This window comes from Haliotis cracherodii, unplaced genomic scaffold (genome assembly GCF_022045235.1).
Source record: "Haliotis cracherodii isolate W230 unplaced genomic scaffold, xgHalCrac1.p SCAF_10, whole genome shotgun sequence".
Classification (NCBI taxonomy): Eukaryota; Metazoa; Mollusca; class Gastropoda; order Lepetellida; family Haliotidae; genus Haliotis; species Haliotis cracherodii.
Genome location: NW_027266265.1, coordinates 1,608,803 through 1,633,757, shown reverse-complemented (window position 1 = coordinate 1,633,757; position 24,955 = coordinate 1,608,803). Strand labels below are relative to the sequence as shown.

Sequence of the window (24,955 nt, the reverse complement as noted above, 5' to 3'; positions counted from 1 at the left end):
CATTGGAGGATGAGCCTTCATAGAGTGAGGGCCAAACTGTATGAACGTCGGAGCTTGAAAGGTGAATAAAGATGCGTCAAACAGACACGAAGGTTAATTCATAGATTGCTGGAGACGGTGAATGTCAGCCTAGACACGGATAGAGTCGATACGACGATAGTTTAGATGTGCATTTCTTCGTTTGTTCATTAGGATAGGCCGCAGCTAGGATAATCGTGAACAATCATGCAGTCACGCTCTCTGACATTTCTCAATGTATACTGAAACGCTGAGACCCAGAATAAAGGTTCTAAATGATCAGAAAGAACGCTTATGTATGTTTTCGTGCTAGGGAATTCCCAAGGGTTTCCCCAGGAATGTGGAAGTAGTCCGTCAGTGTTTACGTCATTTCAAGAACACGGTCTCGTGAAAAACGTATGAACGTCAAATTGTGTCGTTCATACACTTATGAACGTCAATTTCACGGTCATGTGACCGACCTCTCGTCCAATGGAAAAGCCGTATATCGTGTAAACTTCAAATTAAAAAAATATAAGGTGATGAAGGAGTAAGTATATACTCCGAAACGTTGTGTTTCTAATAATAAAGAAGTTGACATCCATAAATTCTCTTCCTGATGCTCGTGATATCAATCACTGGATTGTCTGACCCAGACTCGATTATTTACAGACCGTCGTCATATAGCTGGAATATTGTTGAGTGCGGCGTTAAACAACAAACAAACAAAACAATTTCTACGTTTATTATGGTATTGTACGGCCTCTTCAATGAATATTGAATTGCCTCCCCTGTCGTAGATCTTATTTTAGGAGGCGCGTCTAGCCCCAGTAAGTACACACAATTGATAAATATCTTCATGATTATATTTAAGTTATCATGTACAAAAAATTCTTTACACATATACCAAAATGTATCACCTTGTCTTCATAATTACAACAGATACGTTGTATCAACAATTGGTGATAATTTTTATATGAAATGGTACAATGTTTACAGACCTTATCCCGTAGTACTGACTACAACGTGCACATGTTCAAGAATATGGCTACCAAAAGAAAACATGTGGTTGCTGCAACAGAGGGAATTACTGACAACTCGGTAAGAGTAAATCTCAGACTCGTGATTGTATACGTTAGGTATAGGTTTGGGTGTATTGTACTCGGTAGGTTTGGTTCGTGGCTGCAACTGGCTGTATAGTGTGAGAAAATTCTAGCGATGTTGGAACATGTAGCAGTTGACTTGTCACGAATTTCCGATAATATATCGTTGATTTTAACCGGTTTATCACAGTCAGTCATCGATTATGTTAGAAAAGGTCACTATGATGAAGTGCGCGGTACCATTTGTATCTTATAATGTGTTCCTTATGGCATTCATTGCACGAGGCTGATGTCGGTGGTGATGATGATGTTGGCGAAGATGACGCCAGTGACGGTGATGTTGTTGATAAAATAGGACCATTTCATTTTCTAATTCAAATATATTTATTAAACTGTGAAACTAAATCATGCTTTGATGATGTTATGTGAAGTGGAATGTTGAAGAATAATTGATTCACACTGATCATGTGTAGCTTGACAGCGTATTGTTGTTTTTTTAACACTTATCATTTTGTTATATGTGTTCAGAGCTTGAATCATTGCTTGTCTGTTTCAAAACTTTGTAATATGTATACCGTGTGTACAATAGTCATTCAACAATGGGAAATTTGGGAAAATACCAAATTTGGATTAGTCAGTCAAAGGGTTTCAAATGGCAACAATAACCTCTGATTGAAACTACTGATTTGACGTCCACCTCACCAAGGAAGCTAGTATTTATTGGAAATTCTTTTCCTTTCGGTTATGGCTGGTGGTCCCTTTAACATGTTTAAATGATAGAAATAACTAATGTTATAAATTGCAGAGTTTATATGTACTTCTCATGTATATGCACATAGTGAAAAGAGTGTGGAAATACATTGTGTGCAGAAGACAATAAATGTGTGACTGTCTGACAATTCTAAGTGCATTATGTATTTTGGGATAACAGACATGCCTCACATACTATCTTTGCTGACAACAAAGAGTTTGCATTTTATTCTACTCAAAGAAGTTGAAGAACACCTGATATTTTCATATGACTATAGTTAACCTGTCATGGCTGGTGTATATTGCAACACACAGCCTTCCAAGTGTGGACGCTCTTTACCTTGTTTTGAGTTTGTCATGGTAGAATAGATATACACAAAGTGTTTTCAAATGTAGTGCAATGTTTCTTTAAATTGAGAAATATTAGAACAGAGGAATGTGCATTTGGTCCACACTTTGACCCACACTACTCATCATGCTCAGGAATTTATCCACACATGCTCAGAGGCCGATATTTGGCCCCAAGTCTGCAGGAAATGTCATTTGAAATTCCCAATTTGGAACTACAAATTTCCCAATTCATGTGACAATGTATTAATGTGTATAACTTATAACTAGTTTATGTCTTTGTAGAAGTAACCTGTATTTACTAATAACAGACCAGGTTTTAATGCTTTGTTATATGTTATTGCATCAAATGCAATCTCAAAATATCCCTGAATTTAAGAAAACATGAAATTTTAAAAATCTCCAATTTTGAACAAAATAACAAAAACATTTCACAATTTGTCCATCAGGGGCACTTAGTTAAAACTCCTAGATAACTTCCTGATGCTTGTCATGCCTTTGGCTCACTTTCCCAAACCACGCTGATGTTACTGTGTGGATGTTCAGGCTGACTTCCTGAACAAAGATGCCTCTGATGACGGACGGGATGATGAAGGGTTCTCCGATACCACCGACTCTGAAGAAAGTGTGTACTCCGGGCTGGAGGATGAAGAGGATACCTCAGATGAAGAGCCTGAGGATGAGGTGAGTTGTGTGCATCGCTGTATGAGTGTACAGATATCTCGTCAACATGGCCAATTAATCATATGTCTGTCAAAAATGTTGCCGGTTCGGGTATGTTTATCATGTTCATATTCCTATTGACATTATGTTGATGGTTGTCCAAATAAACTCAAGACAAGACAGATATAAACCATGGACTTTGCTGGAGACATTTGTTGGAGAATGGTCATTAGAACATTTTCATGATTTATAAGTTTTGATAGGTTGTTCTTCTATTCCAAATTCATAAAAAATATCTTTACGGCATGGCAGTCTATCAATGTCCTTGAACACAATGTAGAAAATATACTGATCTGAAACCCTGATAAAAGAATGTCCTGTAATATATAATCTAATTTTGTCATCATGAATAATTTCTAATAGTAGTGATATGCTTATGTCATTTGTCTCTCCGAAATCCCTGCATGCCAGTGACCGGTGTAATTCCAGGGTAGAATAGGTCTTCAGCAACCCATGCTTGCTGTAAAAGGCGACTATGCTTGATGTAAGAGGTGACTAACGGGATCAGGTGGTCGGCTCGCTGAATTGTTTGATGCATGTCATCATATTCCAATTGTTTGGATCGATGCTCATGATATGAATCTCTGGATTGTCTGGTCCAGACTCGATTATTTACAGACCGCCGTCATATAGCTGGAATATTGCTGAGTGCGGCGTTAAACAACAAATAAACAAACAAACAAAGCATGTCAGTGTGTGGTTGGTGTTTGAGAGAAGGACTGGTGGAAAGTGTCGTGACCTTGAACATCTGAAAGATTTGAAATATTTTTATTTTTGACTGCATCTTCTTTCGACCATGTTACATGCTCTGGCATTATTGCAGAGAGAAAGTTGCCTTTTTTAAGACAAACATTCAATATCTTAATATTTTTCTTCAGAGTGATGAGGAGAAAGAGGACAGCGATGCAGATGGAAGCAGCAAAGTTGAAGGAGTTGCCCCCAGAGATGAGACGGAGACGACCCCCTCAGTCAGCGCCGCCCCCGAACAAGTTGCACAGACAGATGAATATGAACATGATTCATCCGATGAAGAGGTAGGCAGGAATATCAGTTAGATGAATGCATTCCTTTCCTATTGTAGTGAGTGAGTGAGTTTGGTTTAATGGCGCTTTTAACAGTATTTCAGCTATATCACGGCGTGTAAGTTTAAGGTGGAAGGATAGCCCAAAGTGATGCAAGTCTGAAATGTTTATAACCTGGGTGTAATCCACGAGCATGGGTGTGGTTCTGTGAAACCTAGAAGCATTTTCGGATGAACCAGGATTCGAAACCCATTATCATGATTATCAGGTTTCTAGCATGTCCAAAGGACGCAACCCTCCATGAAAAATTATGGCGCCTTAGACGACTTTCCCCCTTTCTTTTGCTAAATAATGGTAAACTGTGATTCTGATGCTTTCGTCTTTCACAAGTTCTGCTGATGAGTTCCTGATCTTACTTCAGATGATGTTTGGTTGCAGTTGTACCTCTTCTTACCATTTATTCTTGTCGTAAACATGTTTAAAAAATGATTTTTATTTGATGGAAACATTCTGTTGTAGGATATTCGCAACACAGTGGGCAATATCCCCATGGAATGGTACCGAGAGTATCCTCACATTGGCTATGACATCTTAGGCCGGCGCCTCATAAAGCCAAAGAAGGGAGACGAACTCGATGAATTCCTCAACAAAGTGGATGATCCTGATTACTGGTGTGTATGCTATTGGCAGATATTGTGTTGCCTTGATTGCCTCTCCATCAGTTTGAAATGAAAGGATACCTGGTAGTGGCTGGGACATGTTGCACTGCAAAACAATACTTGGAGGGGGTGACTTCGATACGGTAGACATTGTCTGATATTTTATCATGTGAAATTCACATTTTGCGGTGATGTGATTTTGTTCCCTTTTGTTTATTTGTTTAATACTGCAATATTTCACCTATATGACGGTGGTCTGTACATAATCATGTCTGGACCAGACAACCCAGTGATTGACATCATGAGGTTTGAGCCACTCCATCAACCAAGTCTGAGCCTGTTCACCCAATCCATTTTGTCATCTCTTTCGACAAGCATAGATTGCCGAGGATCAATGATCACCTAGAATCCACAAATCATCTTACAAATGAATACAGTTTGGTGCTTTTGATAAAAGTAGGAAAAATGAGCCGATGGGCATTATGATCCATTACTACCAGAATATGACATGAATACGATGTGAATACAGACTGATGATCTGTCACTGTAATTACCAGGAGGACTGTCACCAACAAGCTGACTGGGCAGAATGTGGTGTTGAGCAAGGAGGATCTCGATCTGATCAACAACATACAGAGGAGTCGCAATCCCATGGGATCCGAGACCATGTTCCAGGTAGGAAGATATAAGTCGCAATCCCATGGGATCCGAGACCATGTTCCAGGTAGGAAGATATAAGTCGTAATCCCATGGGACCTGAGACCATGTTCCAGGTAGGAAGATATAAGTTGTAATCCCATGGGATCTGAGACCATGTTCCAGGTAGGAAGATATAAGTTGTAATCCCATGGGATCCGAGACCATGTTCCAGGAAGGAAGATATAAGTCGTAATCCCATGGGAACCAAGACCATGTTTCAGGTAGGAAGATATAAGTCGTAATCCCATGGGATCTGAGACCATGTTCCAGGTAGGAAGATATAGGTCGTAATACCATGAAATCTGAGACAATGTTCCAGGTAGGAAGATATTAAAGTCGCAATTCACTGAGGTGTACCTGTACTAGTAGTGGACCTATGCTATGAGTGAGAATACAGAAAAGATGTCCCTGTTTCAGCCCTGGATCGAGTACTTCACCAACGAGACGATGATCCACCCCGTAACCGCCCACCCAGCACAGAAGAGAAGCTTCATACCGTCTAAGTGGGAGAAGTTGAAAGTAGGTTGTCAGAAGTCTTCATTGAACTAATTAACTGAAATCTTTATATACACACTCCTCAAGGATAGTTGTGTGCTTGTCCTATCATCTGCCCTACAAGAAATGTACACTTAGATTGAATGTCGTGTGCTAATTGCGATGACTACGGTGCGTGCTGTATGTGCAGGTGGGTCAGATGGTACACGCCATCAAGATGGGCTGGATGAAGCCACCAAAGGTGCCGGACACTGATGAGGAAGAGAAGGAAGAGCCAGAGGAAGAGCAGCCGACTTACTTCAACATCTGGAAGGATGACGAGGAGGTGCAGTGTTCTTGTTTATACTACTCACGAGAAGTAGAGGAACACCCTTGTATACACTACTACGAGAAGTAGGCCAACATCATAACTGTATAAACTACACACTAGAAATAAGGGAACACCCTTGTATATACTACTCATGAGAAGAAGGGGAACACCCTTGTATATACTACTCACGAGAAGTAGAGGAACACCCTTGTATATACTACTCACGAGAAGTAGGCCAACATCATAACTGTATAAACTACTCACTAGAAATAAGGGAACACCCTTGTATATACTACTCACGAGAAGAAGGGGAACATAATTGTATATGCTACTCACATGAAATAATTGAACATCATAATTGTATGTGCTACACACAAGAAGTAAGGGAACATCATCTAGATATATACTACTCACTAGAAATAAGGGAACATCTGTGGTCTGATTGGATTTGTTTGAGATATGGTTGGTGTGGTTTACTTAAACATAAGTTATGTGTGGAATGTTCAGGTCCGTAATGTATGTATCACTTCTTGACGTTGTTGCTGCAGTCTTCTGTGTGTTGTATGGCATGATGCTTGTTTCAGCCTGAGATAACGCGGCGGTACCGACAACACATCCCTGCCCCAAAGATGTCCCTGCCTGGCCATGAGGAGTCGTACAACCCCCCTTCCGAATACCTGCTGACTGAGGACGAGGTGAGGATGTGTTTGTGTGTAGGTGGGTGGGGAAAGGGGGGGGAGTGGTACAACCTCCCTCTGAATACCTGCTGACGGAGGACAAGATGGGGGGCGTGTTTGTGTGAGATGGGTAGGGCAGTCATACAACTCCCCCTCTGAATACCTGCTGACTGAGGAGGAGGTGGGGACGTGTTTGTGTGAGATGGTTGTAGGGTGGGTTTTGTTGTTTGTTTGTTTGTTCTTTCACGCAACACTCACTCAAGCTGTATGACGGCGGTCTGTAAATAATCGAATCTGGACCAGACAGTCCAGTGATTGACATAATGAGCATCAATCCATGCAATTGGGATACGATGACATGCATTAACCAAGTCAGCAAGTCTGACCACCCGATCCTGTTAGTTGCCTCTTACGACAAGCATGTTTTGCTGAAGACCTATTCTAACCCAGAATCTTCACGGGATGTGTGTTTTGTAGCAACCTTATCGTATTTTCAGGAGAAGAAATGGCAAGAGCAAGAACCTGAAGATAGAAGATTAAAGTTTTTGCCACAGAAGTATTCTTCCCTGCGCCTGGTCCCCGGGTTTGCCAGGTTCATCCAGGAGAGGTTTGAGAGATGCCTGGATCTGTATCTGTGTCCGCGCCAGAAGAAGATCAGGGTGAGTAGTCCACGCCTACTTGCATTAAACGATCTTCGCACTAAGATGATCGTAACTACCATACTTTTACATAGATCAGGGTGAGTATTCCGGGCCTACTTGCATTAAACGATCTTAGCACTAAGACGATCGTAACTCCCATACTTTTACATAGATCAGGGTGAGTATTCCGGGCCCACTTGCACTAAACGATCTTAGCACTAAGATGATCGTAACTACCATACTTTTACATAGATCAGGATGAGTATTCCGGGCCCACTTGCATGAACGATCTTAGCACTAAGACGATCGTAACTCCCATACTTTTACATAGATCAGGGTGAGTAGTCCACGCCTACTTGCATTAAACGATCTTCGCACTAAGATGATCGTAACTACCATACTTTTACATAGATCAGGGTGAGTAGTCTGGGCCCACTTGCATTAAACGATCTTAGCACTAAGACGATCGTAACTCCCATACTTTTACATAGATCAGGGTGAGTAGTCCACGCCTACTTGCATTAAACGATCTTCGCACTAAGATGATCGTAACTACCATACTTTTACATAGATCAGGGTGAGTAGTCTGGGCCCACTTGCATTAAACGATCTTAGCACTAAGACGATCGTAACTTTCATACTTTTACATAGATCAGGGTGAGTATTCCGGGCCCACTTGCATTAACGATCTTAGCACTAAGACGATCGTAACTCCTATACTTTTACATAGATCAGGGTGAGTAGTCCGGGCCCACTTGCATTAAACGATCTTAGCACTAAGACGATCGTAACTTTCATACTTTTACATAGATCAGGGTGAGTAGTCCGGGCCCACTTGCACTAAACGATCTTAGCACTAAGACAATCATAACTCCCATGCTTTTAGATAGATCAGGGTGAGTAGTCCGGGCCCACTTGCGCTAAACGAGTTTGATTCCCCATGGAGAGAAGCATGGCCTTTCGGAACCATGACAATACACTGTGACAGTGTCCCAATGTGTACAGAGTTGTTTTCCCTTACCGTCCGAATCAATGATTGTATCGCCAATTGTCAAGCTTTGTTTACAGCGCCACTTACCTCCTGGGGTTTCCAGGAAATCCTTAAGGTCACTTCAGGGGCAATGGAGTCGCCATACTCACTAACTCATGGTCTCTTGGAGCTTCATTCAACATGTTCAAAACTCTCTGAACATTGTTTGTTTAAAAACTGGTAAAACAAATACTATGCTCCACAACTGTATTTGGTAAGGTCTGTGTATATTTGTGGAGCTATCTGTTGGTTTTGTTCAGTAATTGACACTTTTCCAAATCTTTGCAAAAACTGGGTTTGTTTTATCCAGATGAATGTAAACCCAGAGGATCTGATCCCCAAACTGCCCAAACCCAAGGAGCTGCAGCCATTCCCCACAACACAGTCCGTGGTAAGTAGTCATTGGGGGTAGATATCTGAAGTCAGCTGTCAGTATTGTACACACTTTCCTCCCTCATAAAGCTGACTTGTCGGGATACAACTGAAATACTGTTCAAAGCCAGGTTAAACTCACTCACTCACTCACTCACTCACTCACTCACTCACTCACTCAGCACACACTGAAAATTGAACAGTTTGATATTGCAGCAAATGGCAATCATATTAAGATCAGATGTTATTTCTCACTACCGCTAAACAAAGATCTGAGGACATCCCATTACGTATCATGTCAGACCGATCTTTCTCGAATCTTGACCGACCAATGGAATGACTGAAAAGATGTCAGCGTTAGTCAATAAGAAGGCAGCTATCTCATGTTTTACGGCGCTAGTTTCAAACTGTAGAATACGCTTTGAAACATTTATTGACAATTTCTGAATCAAAAAATTGGAAACGAAACAAACAAACATTCTGGAATGGCTGATAGGTGGCCTAGAGTATATGGATTCAGTCATAAAGCCTGTATCTGTCAATCGGAACACCCTGTGTTACATCTTAGGTTGCATGATTAGAAAATACATTCTGACTGTCACTTTCATGATCTGGTAAGCAACACTCTGATAGGTCATTATGATGTGACCCGTAATGGGATGTCCTCAGATCTTTGTTTAGTGGTAGCGAGAACTTACCTGGTTTAAAAGAGATTGAACAAATGGAGGAAATAGAATGATGATAAAACTCTTGAGGTAAAAGTAAACACTTGTAGCTCCGCTTATCGGGCACACTTCTGTCTTATTCTAATGGACTTTGATATTTATTTGTGTTTATCGAGGTATAAACATAAACAAAGTTTGAACATTCTGTGTAAATCAAAGTATGCACCCCATTCTTTACTCCATAAAAGCAAAACATATTGAACAAGTTGAAGGTAAGTCTTACAAATAAGTACGTCAACAGTAATGACTTCAAAAACTGCTCATTGACTCATTAACACACAAAAAACTGTAGACAACAGTACAAGCTAAGTGTCATTGTTCATCCCAGTAATGCATCTCATCCCACCTACCGGTATTCTAGGAGGAGCTGTGTTTGGAATGTGTGTGTACATGTGTTGTCTCTGTTGTCCCTGCAGATCTACAGGGGCCATGAGGGGATTGTACGCTGCATCTCCGTCGAGCCCAGCGGCCAGTGGCTGGCTTCAGGTGGGTACCTGAATCTGCATCTACCATTGTCTACCTGTGTGTTATAACCTGAATCTGCATCTACCATTGTCTACCTGTGTGTTATAACCTGAATCTGCATCTACCATTGTCTACCTGTGTGTTATAACCTGAATCTGCATCTACCATTGTCTACCTGTGTGTTATAACCTGAATCTGCATCTACCATTGTCTACCTGTGTGTTTTAACCTTAATCTGCTTCTACCATTGTCTACCTGTGTGTTATATCCTTAATCTGCTTCTACCATTGTCTACCTGTGTGTTTTAACCTTAATCTGCTTCTACCATTGTCTACCTGTGTGTTTTAACCTTAATCTGCATCTACCATTGTCTACCTGTGTGTTTTAACCTTAATCTGCATCTACCATTGTCTACCTGTGTGTTTTAACCTGAATCTGCATCTACCATTGTCTACCTGTGTGTTATAACCTGAATCTGCTTCTACCATTGTCTACCTGTGTTTTAACCTTAATCTGCATCTACCATTGTCTACCTGTGTTTTAACCTGAATCTGCATCTACCATTGTCTACCTGTGTGTTTTAACCTTAATCTGCATCTACCATTGTCTACCTGTGTGTTTTAACCTGAATCTGCTTCTACCATTGTCTACCTGTGTGTTTTAACCTGAATCTGCTTCTACCATTGTCTACCTGTGTTTTAACCTGAATCTGCATCTACCATTGTCTACCTGTGTTTTAACCTGAATCTGCATCTACCATTGTCTACCTGTGTGTTTTAACCTTAATCTGTTTCTACCATTGTCTACCTGTGTTTTAACCTGAATCTGCTTCTACCATTGTCTACCTGTGTGTTATAACCATGTGTCATACTTAAAAAGTATTTTATTCTTCCTGTTGTGTTTTATTATACGATAAACAACGACCTAAGGTTGTTTATTTCATATATGAGATATCAACATTATGTACAGCCTCCCTAAACATGGTTATATAAGTTACAAGTTTTAAAACTATCTACCTGTATTTAAATAATGGCCGCTTCCTGAATCCAAGCCGACTCCATCAATGTCAGACAAGTCCATTTTATTAACAAGGGGGTTATGTTTGGTATTTCCTGAATATTCTCACAATTTTCACGGCAATTACCTGTACCTTTTCTCCCAATACGCATTGCCATATCTCACACACTTTTAGTTGCGATCGTTCAGCCGTTACGTTAATCTGCGTTGTAAACCTTCATCTAAGGGGAACAACTCTCTACCCTCTCAAAAATAACGTCCAGTTCACGTCATCACATTATGAGTGTATTTTCTAATCTCCAAAAACAAAATCATGATAAAACAATGTTTTATAATGAAATAAACCATGCCTCATTCTTCATTGTTCTTTACGATTTATCACGTAGCTATCTTATATTTGCACTTAAACTCAAGGGTCGTGGCTGGTGGGTAAACCCATCACGATGTCTCACGTTTGTCGACGGTTCAGAGATGTAGGTTTGATGCTAAAGTTTCACTTTGCCACCGTTTTTCTGTACCAGAATATACCCCAGTTGTGCAGAAGTAGCATTGAATGAATCATTAGACTTTCTACCCTAAGTTTGATACTGCTTATCATCATTGTTATGTCACACTTCATCCTTGGGTTCTTTCAGTTTTAGATTTGCTCAATCATGTTATGATTCCCATTCTCTAACCTCACATGTAAGGTCACTATGTGTGATTACAAATATATTGGTTGTGTGTTATTGTGACTCCATAGACCAGTGTTAGAGAAGTCTCTCGGCTCTTAGATCATCTGTAATTATTCCTGTCATGATTTATTCTTACATTGCCTATTTATTGTTATGATTATTGTTTATTATAATTATTTATGTTAAGTTCCGTTCTTGTATCGGCTCAGGGGGCACGGGTGGCCCAGTCATCTTAGGCACCGCGATTCGCTGTGCAGAGTTGCGTCACTTGGACACGCCACAAACCTATGATTATGGGTTCGAATCCCAGTTCGCCCCGATTATGTTTCACCTTCATGTTTCTTGGTTTGTCAGCACCATACCCATGCTCATGGGTTTCACCGAAGTGGTAAACATCTAAGACCTGTATCACTTCAGGCTTTCCTCCCACATTAAGCTCACACACTGTGATATAACTGGAATACTGTTAAAAGCTGCGTTAAACCCAACTCACTCACTCACTCTCTCTCTCCCTGTATCAGCTCACATGTGTAGGGATCATATCAGTGCAGGATGAGGACTTTGTACATGTCCGTGTAGCAGGAAATGCCCTTTGCAAATCGTGGCCTCTTTGGGATTCCCGGTTAGAATTGGTCCCCAACAACGTGTGTCTGTCACAATCGGCTTAGGTCAGACTTGATGTCATGTAAACATGCCCCATGGATGTGTATTGTTGCTCATAATATCAATCACTGGATGGTCTGGCACAGACTTGATTATTTACAGGATGCCTTCATTTAGCTGGAATATTGCAGTGTGAGGCGTTAAACAACAAACTCTCTGTGTTGTCCCCGGACTTTCATCACCTTCCTCTTCCTGTGCAGGTTGTGATGACACGACGGTGCGGCTGTGGGAGGTTGCGACCGGCCGGTGTATGAAGACGTTGCAAATGGGGGAGAAAGTGAAAAGTCTGGCGTGGAACCCCAACCCAGCTCTCTGTCTCGTCGCGGTCGTCCTGTAAGTACTCCGCCAGAGAACGTGTTGTATATTTGTCACATAAACCCCTCGGAGAACATGTTGTATAGTTGTCACATAAACCCCTTGGAGAACATGTTGTATAGTTGTCAAATAAAAAAACCCTTGGAGAACATGTTGTATAACTGTCACATAAACCCCTTGGAGAACATGTTGTATAACTGTCACATAAACCCCTTGGAGAACATGTTGTATAACTGTCACATAAACCCCTTGGAGAACATGTTGTATAGTTGTCACATAAACCCCTTGGAGAACATGTTGTATAACTGTCACATAAACCCCTTGGAGAACATGTTGTATAACTGTCACATAAACCCCTTGGAGAACATATTGTATAGTTGTAACATAAACCCCTTGGAGAACATGTTGTATAACTGTCACATAAACCCCTTGGAGAACATGTTGTATAACTGTCACATAAACCCCTTGGAGAACATGTTGTATAGTTGTCACATAAACCCCTTGGAGAACATGTTGTATAGTTGTCACATAAACCCCTTGGAGAACATGTTGTATAACTGTCTCATAAACCCCTTAGAGAACATGTTGTATAACTGTCACATAATCCCCTTGGAGAACATGTTGTATAACTGTCACATAAACCCCTTGGAGAACATGTTGTATAGTTGTAACATAAACCCCTTGGAGAACATGTTGTATAACTGTCACATAAACCCCTTGGAGAACATGTTGTATAACTGTCACATAAACCCCTTGGAGAACATGTTGTATAACTGTCACATAAACCCCTTGGAGAACATGTTGTATAACTGTCACATATACCCCTCGGAGAACATGTTGTATAACTGTCACATAAACCCCTTGGAGAACATGTTGTATAACTGTCACATAAACCCCTTGGAAAACATGTTGTATAGTTGTCACATATACCCCTCGGAGAACATGTTGTATAACTGTCACATAAACCCCTTGGAGAACATGTTGTATAACTGTCACATAAACCCCTTGGAAAACATGTTGTATAGTTGTCACATATACCCCTCGGAGAACATGTTGTATAGTTGTCAGATATACCCATCAGTTTTACCATGAAGATCAGTTGAGAATATTTCAGCCTCTCATTAACATCAAGACACCCTAGTGAAAATGGGACGATTTAGAGAATGCAGATGATTAATGCTATTTCCATGAGTACGAACGTGATGTGTCTAGCATTGTCTCAGCTTCTTGTAGACTTTTGTAACAGTGATCATCAGTGTCCAATACTACCTGAAGGGGTTAGATAATCATCAGCAGTGGTCAACACAGTGGCTGATAAGGGCAGCATAATACCATACTCACTAGTTGTGCTAATAATTTGAAAATGATCATACATAGACCTCAGGAAGTCATGGTGTTAGATTATGTGATAACGAAGGTCATTGGTGACAGTCACTTGCCTTCAGTGTTAACAGAAGTCTGATTGTAAAAGTTGTTTGTTATATTTGTCACCATGGTTACACAACCCTTGGTTACAGAGAGCAGAGTGTAGTCGTGGTGAACCCAGGACTGGGAGACAAGCTGATTGTGTCCAACACTGACACCGTCGTGGCGGCCTTCCAGCCTCCCCAGGAAGAGGCGGCAGGTAAACAGCCTGGACTCTCACATTCTTTTTACACACAGCCCCATGGGGATTGCAGGTTGAACAGGTCCCCAGCAACCTATGCTGGTCTCCCTTTTGCGATTGATTGATTGCAGTGCAGGTGTTGATTGATTGATATGCAGGTGTTGATTGATTGATTGATGTGGAGGTGTTGATTGATTGCTATGCAGGTGTTGATTGATTGCTATGCAGGTGTTGATTGATTGCTATGTAGGTGTTGATTGATTGCTATGCAGGTGTTGATTGATTGCTATACAGGTGTTGATTGATTGCTATGCAGGTGTTGATTGATTGATTGATGTGGAGGTGTTGATTGATTGCTATGCAGGTGTTGATTGATTGCTATGCAGGTGTTGATTGATTGCTATGTAGGTGTTGATTGATTGCTATGCAGGTGTTGATTGATTGCTATACAGGTGTTGATTGATTGCTGTGCAGGTGTTGATTCATTGTTATGCAGGTGTTGATTGCTATGCAGGTGTTGCTTGATTGCTATACAGGTGTTGCTTGATTGCTATACAGGTGTTGATTGATTGTTATACAGGTGTTGATTGATTGCTATGCAGGTGTTGATTGCTATACAGGTGTTGATTGATTGCTATACAGGTGTAGATACAGGTGTTGATGGATTGTTATACAGGTGTTGATTGATTGCTATACAGGTGTGGATACAGGTGTTGAATGATTGCTATACAGTTGTTGATGGATTGCTATACAGGTGTGGATACAGTTGTTGATTGATTGCTATACAGGTGTGGACACAGGTGTTAAATGATTGCTATACAGGTGTTGATTGATTGCTATACAGGTGTTGATTGCTATACATGTGTTGATTGATTGCTATACAGGTGTGGATACATGTGTTGATTGATTGCTTTACAGGTGTTGATTGATTGCTATGCAGGTGTTGATTGCTATACAGGTGTTGATTGATTGCTATACAGATGTGGATACAGGTGTTGATTGATTGCTATACAGGTGTTGATTGATTGCTATGCAGGTGTTGAGTGCTATACAGGGGTTGATTGATTGTTATACAGGTGTTGATTGATTGTTATAAAGGTGTTGATTGATTGCTATACAGGTGTTGATTCATTGCTATACATGTGGATACAGGTGTTGATTGATTGCTATACAGGTGTGGATACAGGTGTTGATTGATTGCTATACAGGTGTTGATTGATTGCTATACATGTGTTGATTGATTGCTATACAGGTGTGGATACAGGTGTTGATTGATTGCTATACAGGTGTGGATACAGGTGTTGATTGACTGCTATACAGGTGTTGATACAGTTGTTGATTGATTGCTATACAGGTGTGGATACAGGTGTTGATTGATTGCTATACAGGTGATGATACAGGTGTTGATTGATTGCTATAAAGGTGTTGATTGACTGCTATACAGGTGTTGATACAGTTGTTGATTGATTGCTATACAGGTGTGGATACAGGTGTTGATTGATTGCTATACAGGTGTTGATACAGGTGTTGATTGATTGCTATACAGGTGTTGATACAGGTGTTGATTGATTGCTATACAGGTGTTGATTGATTGCTATACAGGTGTGGATACAGGTGTTGATTGATTGCTATGTTTCACAGGGAAGAAGGTGCCGGTGGAGTGGGAAGTGTGTACAGGCAAGGAACATCAGAGCGGCTTCCGACTCAGGATGAAACATCCAAAGGTAGAGTGTACAACAATCTTATTGAGATCAGATCTTTACCATACCTCCATAGGATAGATTGGGTGAACTTTCAGCCAATCTGCACAGAGGCTTCTAAATTCTCAGTACAAAGGCTGACATTTGGTTGTCCTTGAAATTGCTGAATATTTCTAAAAGTGTCATAAAACAATTCTCACTCCTTCACACTATCAAGTTGATTGTTTGGCTAATGTCTGTTTGTGCTGGTGACAGGAAGTGTCGTACGTGACGTGGCACGGCAAGGGAGACTATCTAGCCACCGTGATGCCGAAGGGAGACAGTATGTCAGTCCTCATACACCAGCTGTCCAAGAGGAGGTCGCAGGTACGTGTTAGGGAGACAGTATGTCATACACCAGCTGTCCAAGAGGAGGTCGCAGGTACGTGTTAGGGAGACAGTATGTCATACACCAGCTGTCCAAGAGGAGGTCGCAGGTACGTGTTAGGGAGAGAGTATGTCATACACCAGCTGTCCAAGAGGACGTCGCAGGTACGTGTTAGGGGGACAGTATGTCATACACCAGCTGTCCAAGAGGAGGTCGCAGGTACGTGTTAGGGAGACAGTATGTCATACACCAGCTGTCCAAGAGGAGGTCGCAGGTACGTGTTAGGGAGACAGAATGTCATACACCAGCTGTCCAAGAGGAGGTCGCAGGTATATATTAGGGAGAGAGTATGTCATACACCAGCTGTCCAAGAGGAGGTCGCAGGTATATGTTAGGGAGACAGAATGTCATACACCAGCTGTCCAAGAGGAGGTCGCAGGTATATGTTAGGGAGAGAGTATGTCATACACCAGCTGTCCAAGAGGAGGTCGCAGGTACGTGTTAGGGAGATAGTATGTCATACACCATCTGTCCAAGAGGAGGTCGCAGGTACGTGTTAGGGAGATAGTATGTCATACACCATCTGTCCAAGAGGAGGTCGCAGGTACGTGTTAGGGAGACAGTATGTCATACACCAGCTGTCCAAGAGGAGGTCGCAGGTATATATTAGATTGTTTACTTCACCAGTACAGATGCAATGATGCTGGTAAATTGAAATAGTTAATTGTTCTTCTGGATCCCTGAAATGAAAAATAAGGAATTCTTCATAGGAAGTATTTTTATAGCTGAGTAAACCACTTTGCACATTGATGAGGCACCAAGTAGGTCTGATCATGATGTCTTTCTGTTACAGAATCCATTCTCCAAGTCTAAAGGTCTGGTGCAGAAAGTGGCCTTCCATCCCATACGTCCGTATTTGTTTGTAGCTGTAAGTAACACATATCTACATCACGCTTATATTAATCAGACCTGTTGCAGCTGGATTTGTCTCTGAGATTGATAAAAACCCTCAATGAAACAGTTTCTGTGTGTCACTCACACATTATTGGTTTTGGGCCATGAACATTTGAATATGTCCCGGCCGTGGGTCTATTTAATACGAGAATAAAATAGGGTTAGAATACATGCCTATTGTTGATAACGCTTCCGCTGTGTAATTTGTTATGTTCGAAAGATGAACGAAAGGAATCATAGCTGTGTACACCGAGTCAAGGCAGGGCCACACACAGGTTAGTGTTTCAGTTGTTAAGAGTTACAGTTGGTCAACAAGAACGTTCATTGGTTGGGGGCATCTGAAAGTGACCTCTCCTCCCACATAGAGAGGACTAATCGTGATATAACGGAAGTATTGTTCAGCAAGATGTGAAGTATTGTTCTGATATTGTGACAGACCCAGCGCTACGTGCGAGTGTACAATCTCCTGAAGCAGGAACTCACCAAGAAGCTGATGACCAACTGTAAATGGGTTTCAAGCATGGCCGTTCATCCTGGAGGTAACTTTGTAGTTGAGACATTTCTTATGATTTCTTACAGAGCTCCAGATAAGCTGCGTAACTGCGTAAAATACGCATCAGAAATGCAGAAATACACAGTAAAATATAATCCAAGCGTATCAAATACGCAACGAAGATTACAGATACGCTACAAAAATAAAACTTGTGCGTATCATCAAAATATTGTGAAGTAACCCTGTGTATTCGATTAGCAAATCAGCAACCTATTTTGAAAAAAAACGGGCATTCCGTCAACCTTGCCAAACTCCACGATGACAGTTACATCATGATCATTTGCCATCACACTTTCTTGTGGAAGTATCGTGGTATTTTTGAGTCCTATAAAACTCTCGAACCCACATGACACCAGTTTGCAGGGACTAGATGAATAGTGTTTTTTAATATTTAACTTAAATACCCACATGTGTAAAAACTAGGGGGTAACAGAAATTTGAATACGCAGATAGAATTACTGATACCCAATGATTTTAAAATGCATGGGTAAAATACCCACAACACCAAAAGCTTATCTGGAGCTCTGTTCTTAGTTTCTACTTGTGTTTCCCTTACGAATTCTTAGTTATCGAAGACAAGTAGCGAAGATTTAATCTCAAAATATTTTTTTTAGATGAAATCGCAGTGCATTGTTGGACAGAACCACTCTCTCACTCACTCACTCACTCACTCACTCACTCACTCTACAACCCGACCACTCTCTCCTTTCACAAATGCAGGCAAGGCAAGTGTAATTTATATTAATTTTCATGATGGCTTAATGAGACGTTTGTAGCTCATGAGTCAAATTCTCTTGATATATCTTGAAAAAATGAACTGGCACTCTCAGGGCATGTATAAGAGTGATCATTCCTCACACATGATGGTCTTTTGATCAAACAGGGTAGGGTTCCCATGGGGACTCCGTGTTTGAGTGGATCGACATTAAGTGACTTGGTTCATCATACCCTGACGACATACCGGTTTAATATCAACCACTGGATTTGTGGTCCAGATTTGATCATTTACATGAATATTGCAGATTGTGGCGTAAAACAACAAACACACACTAACAGTCTGACATAGCTGGGTGTGGAATGGTAAACCTGTTCTTCTGCATCCTAATTTCACAAAATGAATCCTATTGTTTCCAGGAGACAACGTGATAGTCGGCAGCTACGACAGCAGGTTGAGTTGGTTTGACCTTGACCTTTCCACCAAACCCTACAACACTCTCAGGTCAGTTTAACATGTCAAGTGTACACATTCTGCCTTGTTTGGTACTGAGAATATCAACCTATAGATGTGATATAAAATAGTTGTATTTGATAACAAGATAGTTCAGTGACACTTTGTTATTTTGACAAATCGTTTTTCACTTCCTTGTCTTGTTGTGGGCATAGTGTTACCAACACTCAGCATGAGCTACGGAGAATTTGTAAGTATTATATGCTTCAGTGTGAAAGACTGAGTTTTCCGAAGTTGAGAAAAGGGATATTTTCATTGCAGTAGACATAACACTTGATATTTCACTGCTGTGAACATAACACTTTGACAGAACTGTGGTGATACAAGAGTTACTTCCCCTCAAATTGTCTCCCTTTATTGTATGTGTCTGGCCCGTACACAAACTGTTGACTTCTTTTGACGTTAGTTCCATATTAACAAGGCAAAATAATGACAGTTGGCCATTTGTGGAGTAAATATCGCTTCTTGTCGTTTGTTATTCTCTTGAAAAATTCCACTGATCAATCTCATTCAAATCAAATGGGATGGCCTCAGATGTTTGTTTAGCGGTAGCAAGCACTAAGATCTTATTTTACTGAGACTGCTAATGAGTTGGGAGGACAATAGGTGAATTAAAACTGAACAATTGCCGTCCTGGTGTGCATGGTAAGATGCTGCTACTTCACTTAACCAAATTATGTCCCCTTACAGACATCACAAGAAGGCGATCCGACAGGTGTGTTATCACAGGAAGTACCCGCTGTTTGCTTCGGCCTCTGATGATGGGTCTTTGATTGTCTGCCACGGAATGGTCTACAAGTGAGTACCTTGCTAGTTCTGTCCGTGGGATCTACTGTACATTCAGGGTGATATTTATGCAAGTCTAGGAATGTGTGTGACAAGAAAAAAATACACTCATTTTCACAATAGCCAAAGGGACCCATTATTACACTTGCCAACCGATATTACAACTTTGACCGAATATCAAGAAAGGTCCCATTCCATGTCAATCAGGGGCCATGCAGCCATGTTGTTTCAGCCTTGTGTCTCTCAGTAAACGTTAAAAACTAGGACAGCTGATACTTTAGAAACCAGTTATGTTAAGGCAATATATTATTTTATCAGAAAGGCAAAGCATTATGTATCAGGAATGATAATATTCTGCAGAATTGGCTACATGCCATTATTGGCTATATGATAAATGCCATTACAATATACTCCTAAATCATATCGTCTCCAAGACTCCCAGCTAACTGTCACTGTATTTAGAAAAGAACATTCTTATCCCAGAATGTATGGCACTTGTTGAAAGTAGTTCTGTAAGGCTGACCTCCCTTGCAAATAATTAGGTACCAAGTTTTTTGGGCTGGTTGACACAGTCATGTGACTGATACTATTGAGAGTGGCAAGCCAATTCATTTACTCGATGTAATCATCCTGGTCCATGTGGATCTGAGACATGTTTCTGTTGTACTGTTTCAGTGACCTGCTCCAGAACCCCCTCATAGTGCCTGTGAAAGTGTTGAAGGGTCATGTGACCACCGGTGGACTCAGTGTATTGGACTGTGAGTTCCACCCCACACAACCCTGGGTGTTCTCCAGTGGAGCAGACGCCACAATCCGACTCTACACATGATCCAGTACGACACGATCCATCTCGACACAAGAACCATTCGACACATGATCCATCTTGAAATCTGTTCCATCTCGACACATGATCCAAGTTGAGAGCTCCATGATAAATGTCCATCTTGACATGCTCCGATACGATTTGATCCAGCTCAACACACTATCCAAGTTGAAGTCCAAGGTGCCAATGTGAAGAAAACAGTTTAAGATCAATCTAAAAAGATGCTGAATGTATGCACAAGAAGCTGCTCTGCTCTGACGAGATTCCTCACCTCCAGGACACGGACACCGGTTAGGAATGGCAGAGAACGGCTACCTCAGCCTACCACAGCAATCAGAACACTACGAGTCAGTGTTATAAGTATGTGGAACTAATTCCTTTGTGGAACAAGCTTGTCAGGCTTTGTCACAGGACTGTTGATGGAATTATATATCATGGGTTCTTTTCACTAGAAGATGAGGAAGTAGGTTGACGTCACAATACAGCCACCTACTTCTTGTATCATTTATTGTGTACCAAATTAATCGTAGTTTTTCTCTGCCAGTTACCATGGTTACTGGTGCAAGGTTTTACCCTGACTTTCAAAATTAATTTTAAGTGTTGGTCCAGGCAATTTGGGAGACCTATACAGTAATGTAATAGTGTAGTGTATTGTACGTTACTTCTGAATGTAGCCTGGAATGAAGCAATGTGGTCATGACTGATGGAGGAAAAAATGAATAACTGCTCTCAATGTGCTGTGGGCACGATGAATATTATTGTCCTTCTGGATGCAGAATTTTTTGTTTCTGCATCCATTCTCAACATTTGTGCAGACTGGATTCCATTTGTGTGTTGCGTAGAACTCGTTGGTGTCACATGCTCCATGAATGTCATGCCACACCACGTGGGTGGGTGTTGATACAAGACAAGGGATGGTTCCTTGTGCCATCTCTCACTCAGGGTCACCAGCATGGGAGGAAGGAGAATAACAAGAGACACTTCCGGTTGTGTCGGTGTAAATACCGTGGAATATTGATGGTGTATAAACATTAGTCCTGGTCAAGACTCCATGCAAACAGGTGTACATAGAATGTAACACAGTTAAATAAATATGAATGTGCAATGTCTTTGACTTCATTGACTTTTCATTTGAGATGATGCTTACTTCTCAAGTCCTGAGTTGAGTTCGTGATACAAGGGATGGATGTCATCACTTCCAAACAAAGCTATGGTCAGTGATTTGGTCCAGAGTGTTCATCATATAATATTTGTTTGTTGTTTAACGCCGCACGCAGCAATATTCCAGATATATGATGGTGATCTGTAAATAATCGAGTCTGTACCAGACAATCCAGTGATTTAATATCATGAGCATTGATCCACGCAATTGGTATACGATGACATGCATCAACCAAGTCAGTGATTCTGACCACCCGATCCCGTTTTGCCTTGTCTTTAGACAAACATGGTTTGCTGAAGACCTATTGTAAGCCGTATCGTCATTGACACATGCTTGTGGTATAAGCAGAGTGAAGTAAGCATGGGATGGGTACAGTGTTGATTTACAAGACTGGACCCTGTACCCTGATATTTTTTTGTTTGTTTAATTCGGCTCTCAGCAATATTTCAGCTGTATGACTGTGGTTTGTAAATAATCGAGTCTGGACCAGACAATCCAGTGATTGACATCATGAACATCGATCCACACATTTGGGATCGATGTGTGCATCAACAAGTCAGCAAGCCTGACCACCCGATCCTGTTAGTCACCTCTTATGACAAGCTTGTAACTTGGTTGTGTGCATTGATGCCTATGCTATCGACCACAAGTTTATCAGATCAGGACCCTGTTTTATCTACAGGCTGCTGTGATATGCTGACGGCATAATAAAACAACACTCACTTGACTGGAGGGGGTCAATGTACAAACTTTGCAACTCATTCCTGGGAATTTCTCAGACTTGGTCCCCATACCTAGCACAGTACCAAAATAATACATGTCTATGACCTTTCAGTTTCAGCCTCCCTCCCACAATGAACTGACATGCTGTGATGTACGCGAAACACTCTACAAAGCAAAATCCAACTCCCACAACTCATAACAGTTAGAAGCGCCAACCCGTTCACCCACCACATTCACTCATCATTGCTCATCTCGGAATCCTGAGTACTACTTACCCGTCAACACATATTTCAAAAGCATTGAGAAAAGGGTGTGATTTGAAATTAAATTACTGAACAAACATAAAATTATGAAAGATTGTACTACACTGGTGAGTCCAAAGTTAAGGGAAGTCACACTGAATATGTCTCTTGAAGATTGGAGATTCCTACTTTCTCTAATCATAAAAGGGGTGGCGGGGTAGCCTTGTGGTTAAAGTGTTCCCTAGTCACGCACGGAAGACCGGGGTTCGATTCCCGACGTGGGTAAAATGTGTGAAGCCCATTTCTGGTGTCCCCTGCCGTGATATTGCTGGAATATTGCTATAAGCAACGTAAAACCATTCTCACTCACTCACTCACTCACATCATAAAATTAATGCATTCACTGTCATGCGGAAGACCTGGGTTCGATTCCCGACATGGGTACAATGTGTGAAGCTGTGGTATTGCTGAAAACAAGCATAAAACCATACTTACTCACTCTAATCATAGAAACAATAGCATTTACACCTTCACAGATCATCCAGACATTGCCGCTTGTAGCCATTTAAACATTTTGTTGGTTGTCATCTTGACAGCTACACATCTTACTGTACACATAGATGCACCCTTGTCTGAATCGGACATACATTACAACACTGGTGCTCATACAAACAGGATTCATAGGACCATTCCTATGTAGCAGAAATCCACATGAGCCCTTTTGACTCAAGATTCATGATCCATGATCCATGCATTTCCTGTAGAATAAGAACAGAAACAATAAAAAAAAAACTTAAGCTTTTAATAATAAACAACAAATGAAACAATACTGACAATTACATCAATAAATTTGACAAAACTGTAAACTAAAACAACATAACAATTCATCAACTGGAATACCAACCTTCAAAACTTGATATAATACTGATTTCTCAACATTATACTTTCTCACAAGAGCACAATTGACACATGATTGACAGTAAATATTTCTCTGGTCTGCGAGATGAGTATTCAAAACTCCAAACACAGAATCAGTTCTTGAAGGAGCTCTCTGGGTTTGTATGAGGTACTGAGATATAATATTACACTGTCACAATCCCATCTGGTGTGATATGTGATACAATGTGTGTCATATCTGGTGTGATAGGGGATACAACACGTATCCCATCTGGTGTGATGGGGGATACAGTGTGTGTTATATCTGGTGTGATGGGGGATACAACACGTATCACATCTGGTGTGATGCCGGATACAATGTGTATCCCATCCAGGATTTGTGGCCAGCCAGTATATGCTATCTGTGGTGGAAAGTGTAACCCTGGATGTTGATTACAGCTATAGTAGTATGAAGAGTCCATGGCGTAGCCCATCTCATTACCACCTACCAAGACATCACAAACTGTATGATGTACACACACTGCATGTGTATTACATATATTTCAAATCCTAAGAGAAATGTCCATTCTTGAACAGGGACTGATCTGTATTACAAATAAAATGAGTTTAGAGTTACCTGCCCTTGTGTACAGATTTGAAGAAAGAACATGCTTCTATGAACACATTTTTGGCAAAGTAAGCCATTGGCAAGAACATTAGGCCAACGACAAGAACATTAGGCCAACGACAAGAACATTAGGCCAATGATGTATGGGCTGGGACTGAAGCGTCATACACTCAAACATCATCTTTATGTAGTCTGTTAATCTATTTATACACGGCTACTGATAGCTCATCATGTTAACACCTTGTTTGTCCACATATTTACAGGTGACGTGTCAAAATCCAATATTCGCCGTGTGTTTCTCTTACACAATTTCATTTTTTTTTAACAAGAAATAAATTTGTACACATTGGTGAATATTTTGTCATTACAGTGATCAGATTTTACAATGGAAAAGATTGATTATTTCCTCTGATTTAGGCCCTCAATTGATAATTCAGTTTCATAAATAAGTGATTGTAAGTTTCGGTTTCAGCCACAGTCACTAACTGTTCCACAGATCTGACTTTGCAATCTGATCGTTCATTTCTAATTGTTCATACAGACATATTACAAACAACCAGCCAAGCTGTTCCACTGAATAACTCTGTGCCATGAACTTCGCATGATATGACAACATCAATGA

At 40.9% G+C, this 24,955-nt stretch overlaps 1 protein-coding gene across 1 annotated transcript; it reads left to right on the top strand.

Annotated features, from left to right (window-relative positions):
- The first annotated feature begins 1,027 nt into the window (after positions 1-1,027).
- LOC139453958 (ribosome biogenesis protein bop1-like) lies at positions 1,028-21,133 on the top strand. Its single transcript, XM_071235406.1, has 20 exons — positions 1,028-1,098; positions 2,745-2,882; positions 3,800-3,955; positions 4,463-4,614; positions 5,160-5,277; positions 5,719-5,820; positions 5,987-6,121; positions 6,691-6,801; positions 7,281-7,442; positions 8,765-8,845; positions 9,968-10,037; positions 12,571-12,703; positions 14,203-14,309; positions 15,933-16,015; positions 16,247-16,357; positions 17,212-17,286; positions 17,749-17,851; positions 19,000-19,084; positions 19,784-19,891; positions 20,555-21,133. The coding sequence occupies exons 1-20, from the start codon at positions 1,030-1,032 to the stop codon at positions 20,706-20,708; spliced, it is 2,253 nt and encodes a 750-aa protein (XP_071091507.1). The 5' UTR covers positions 1,028-1,029; the 3' UTR covers positions 20,709-21,133.
- The last annotated feature ends 3,822 nt before the right edge of the window (positions 21,134-24,955 follow it).

Coding starts and splice junctions, on each gene's coding strand:
- LOC139453958 (XM_071235406.1), top strand. CDS start 1,030: ATGTTCAAGAATATGGCTACCAAAAGAAAACATGTGGTTGCTGCAACA. Junction 2,883..3,799: donor ATGAAGAGCCTGAGGATGAG/GTGAGTTGTGTG, acceptor ATTTTTCTTCAG/AGTGATGAGGAGAAAGAGGA. Junction 10,038..12,570: donor CGGCCAGTGGCTGGCTTCAG/GTGGGTACCTGA, acceptor CTTCCTGTGCAG/GTTGTGATGACACGACGGTG.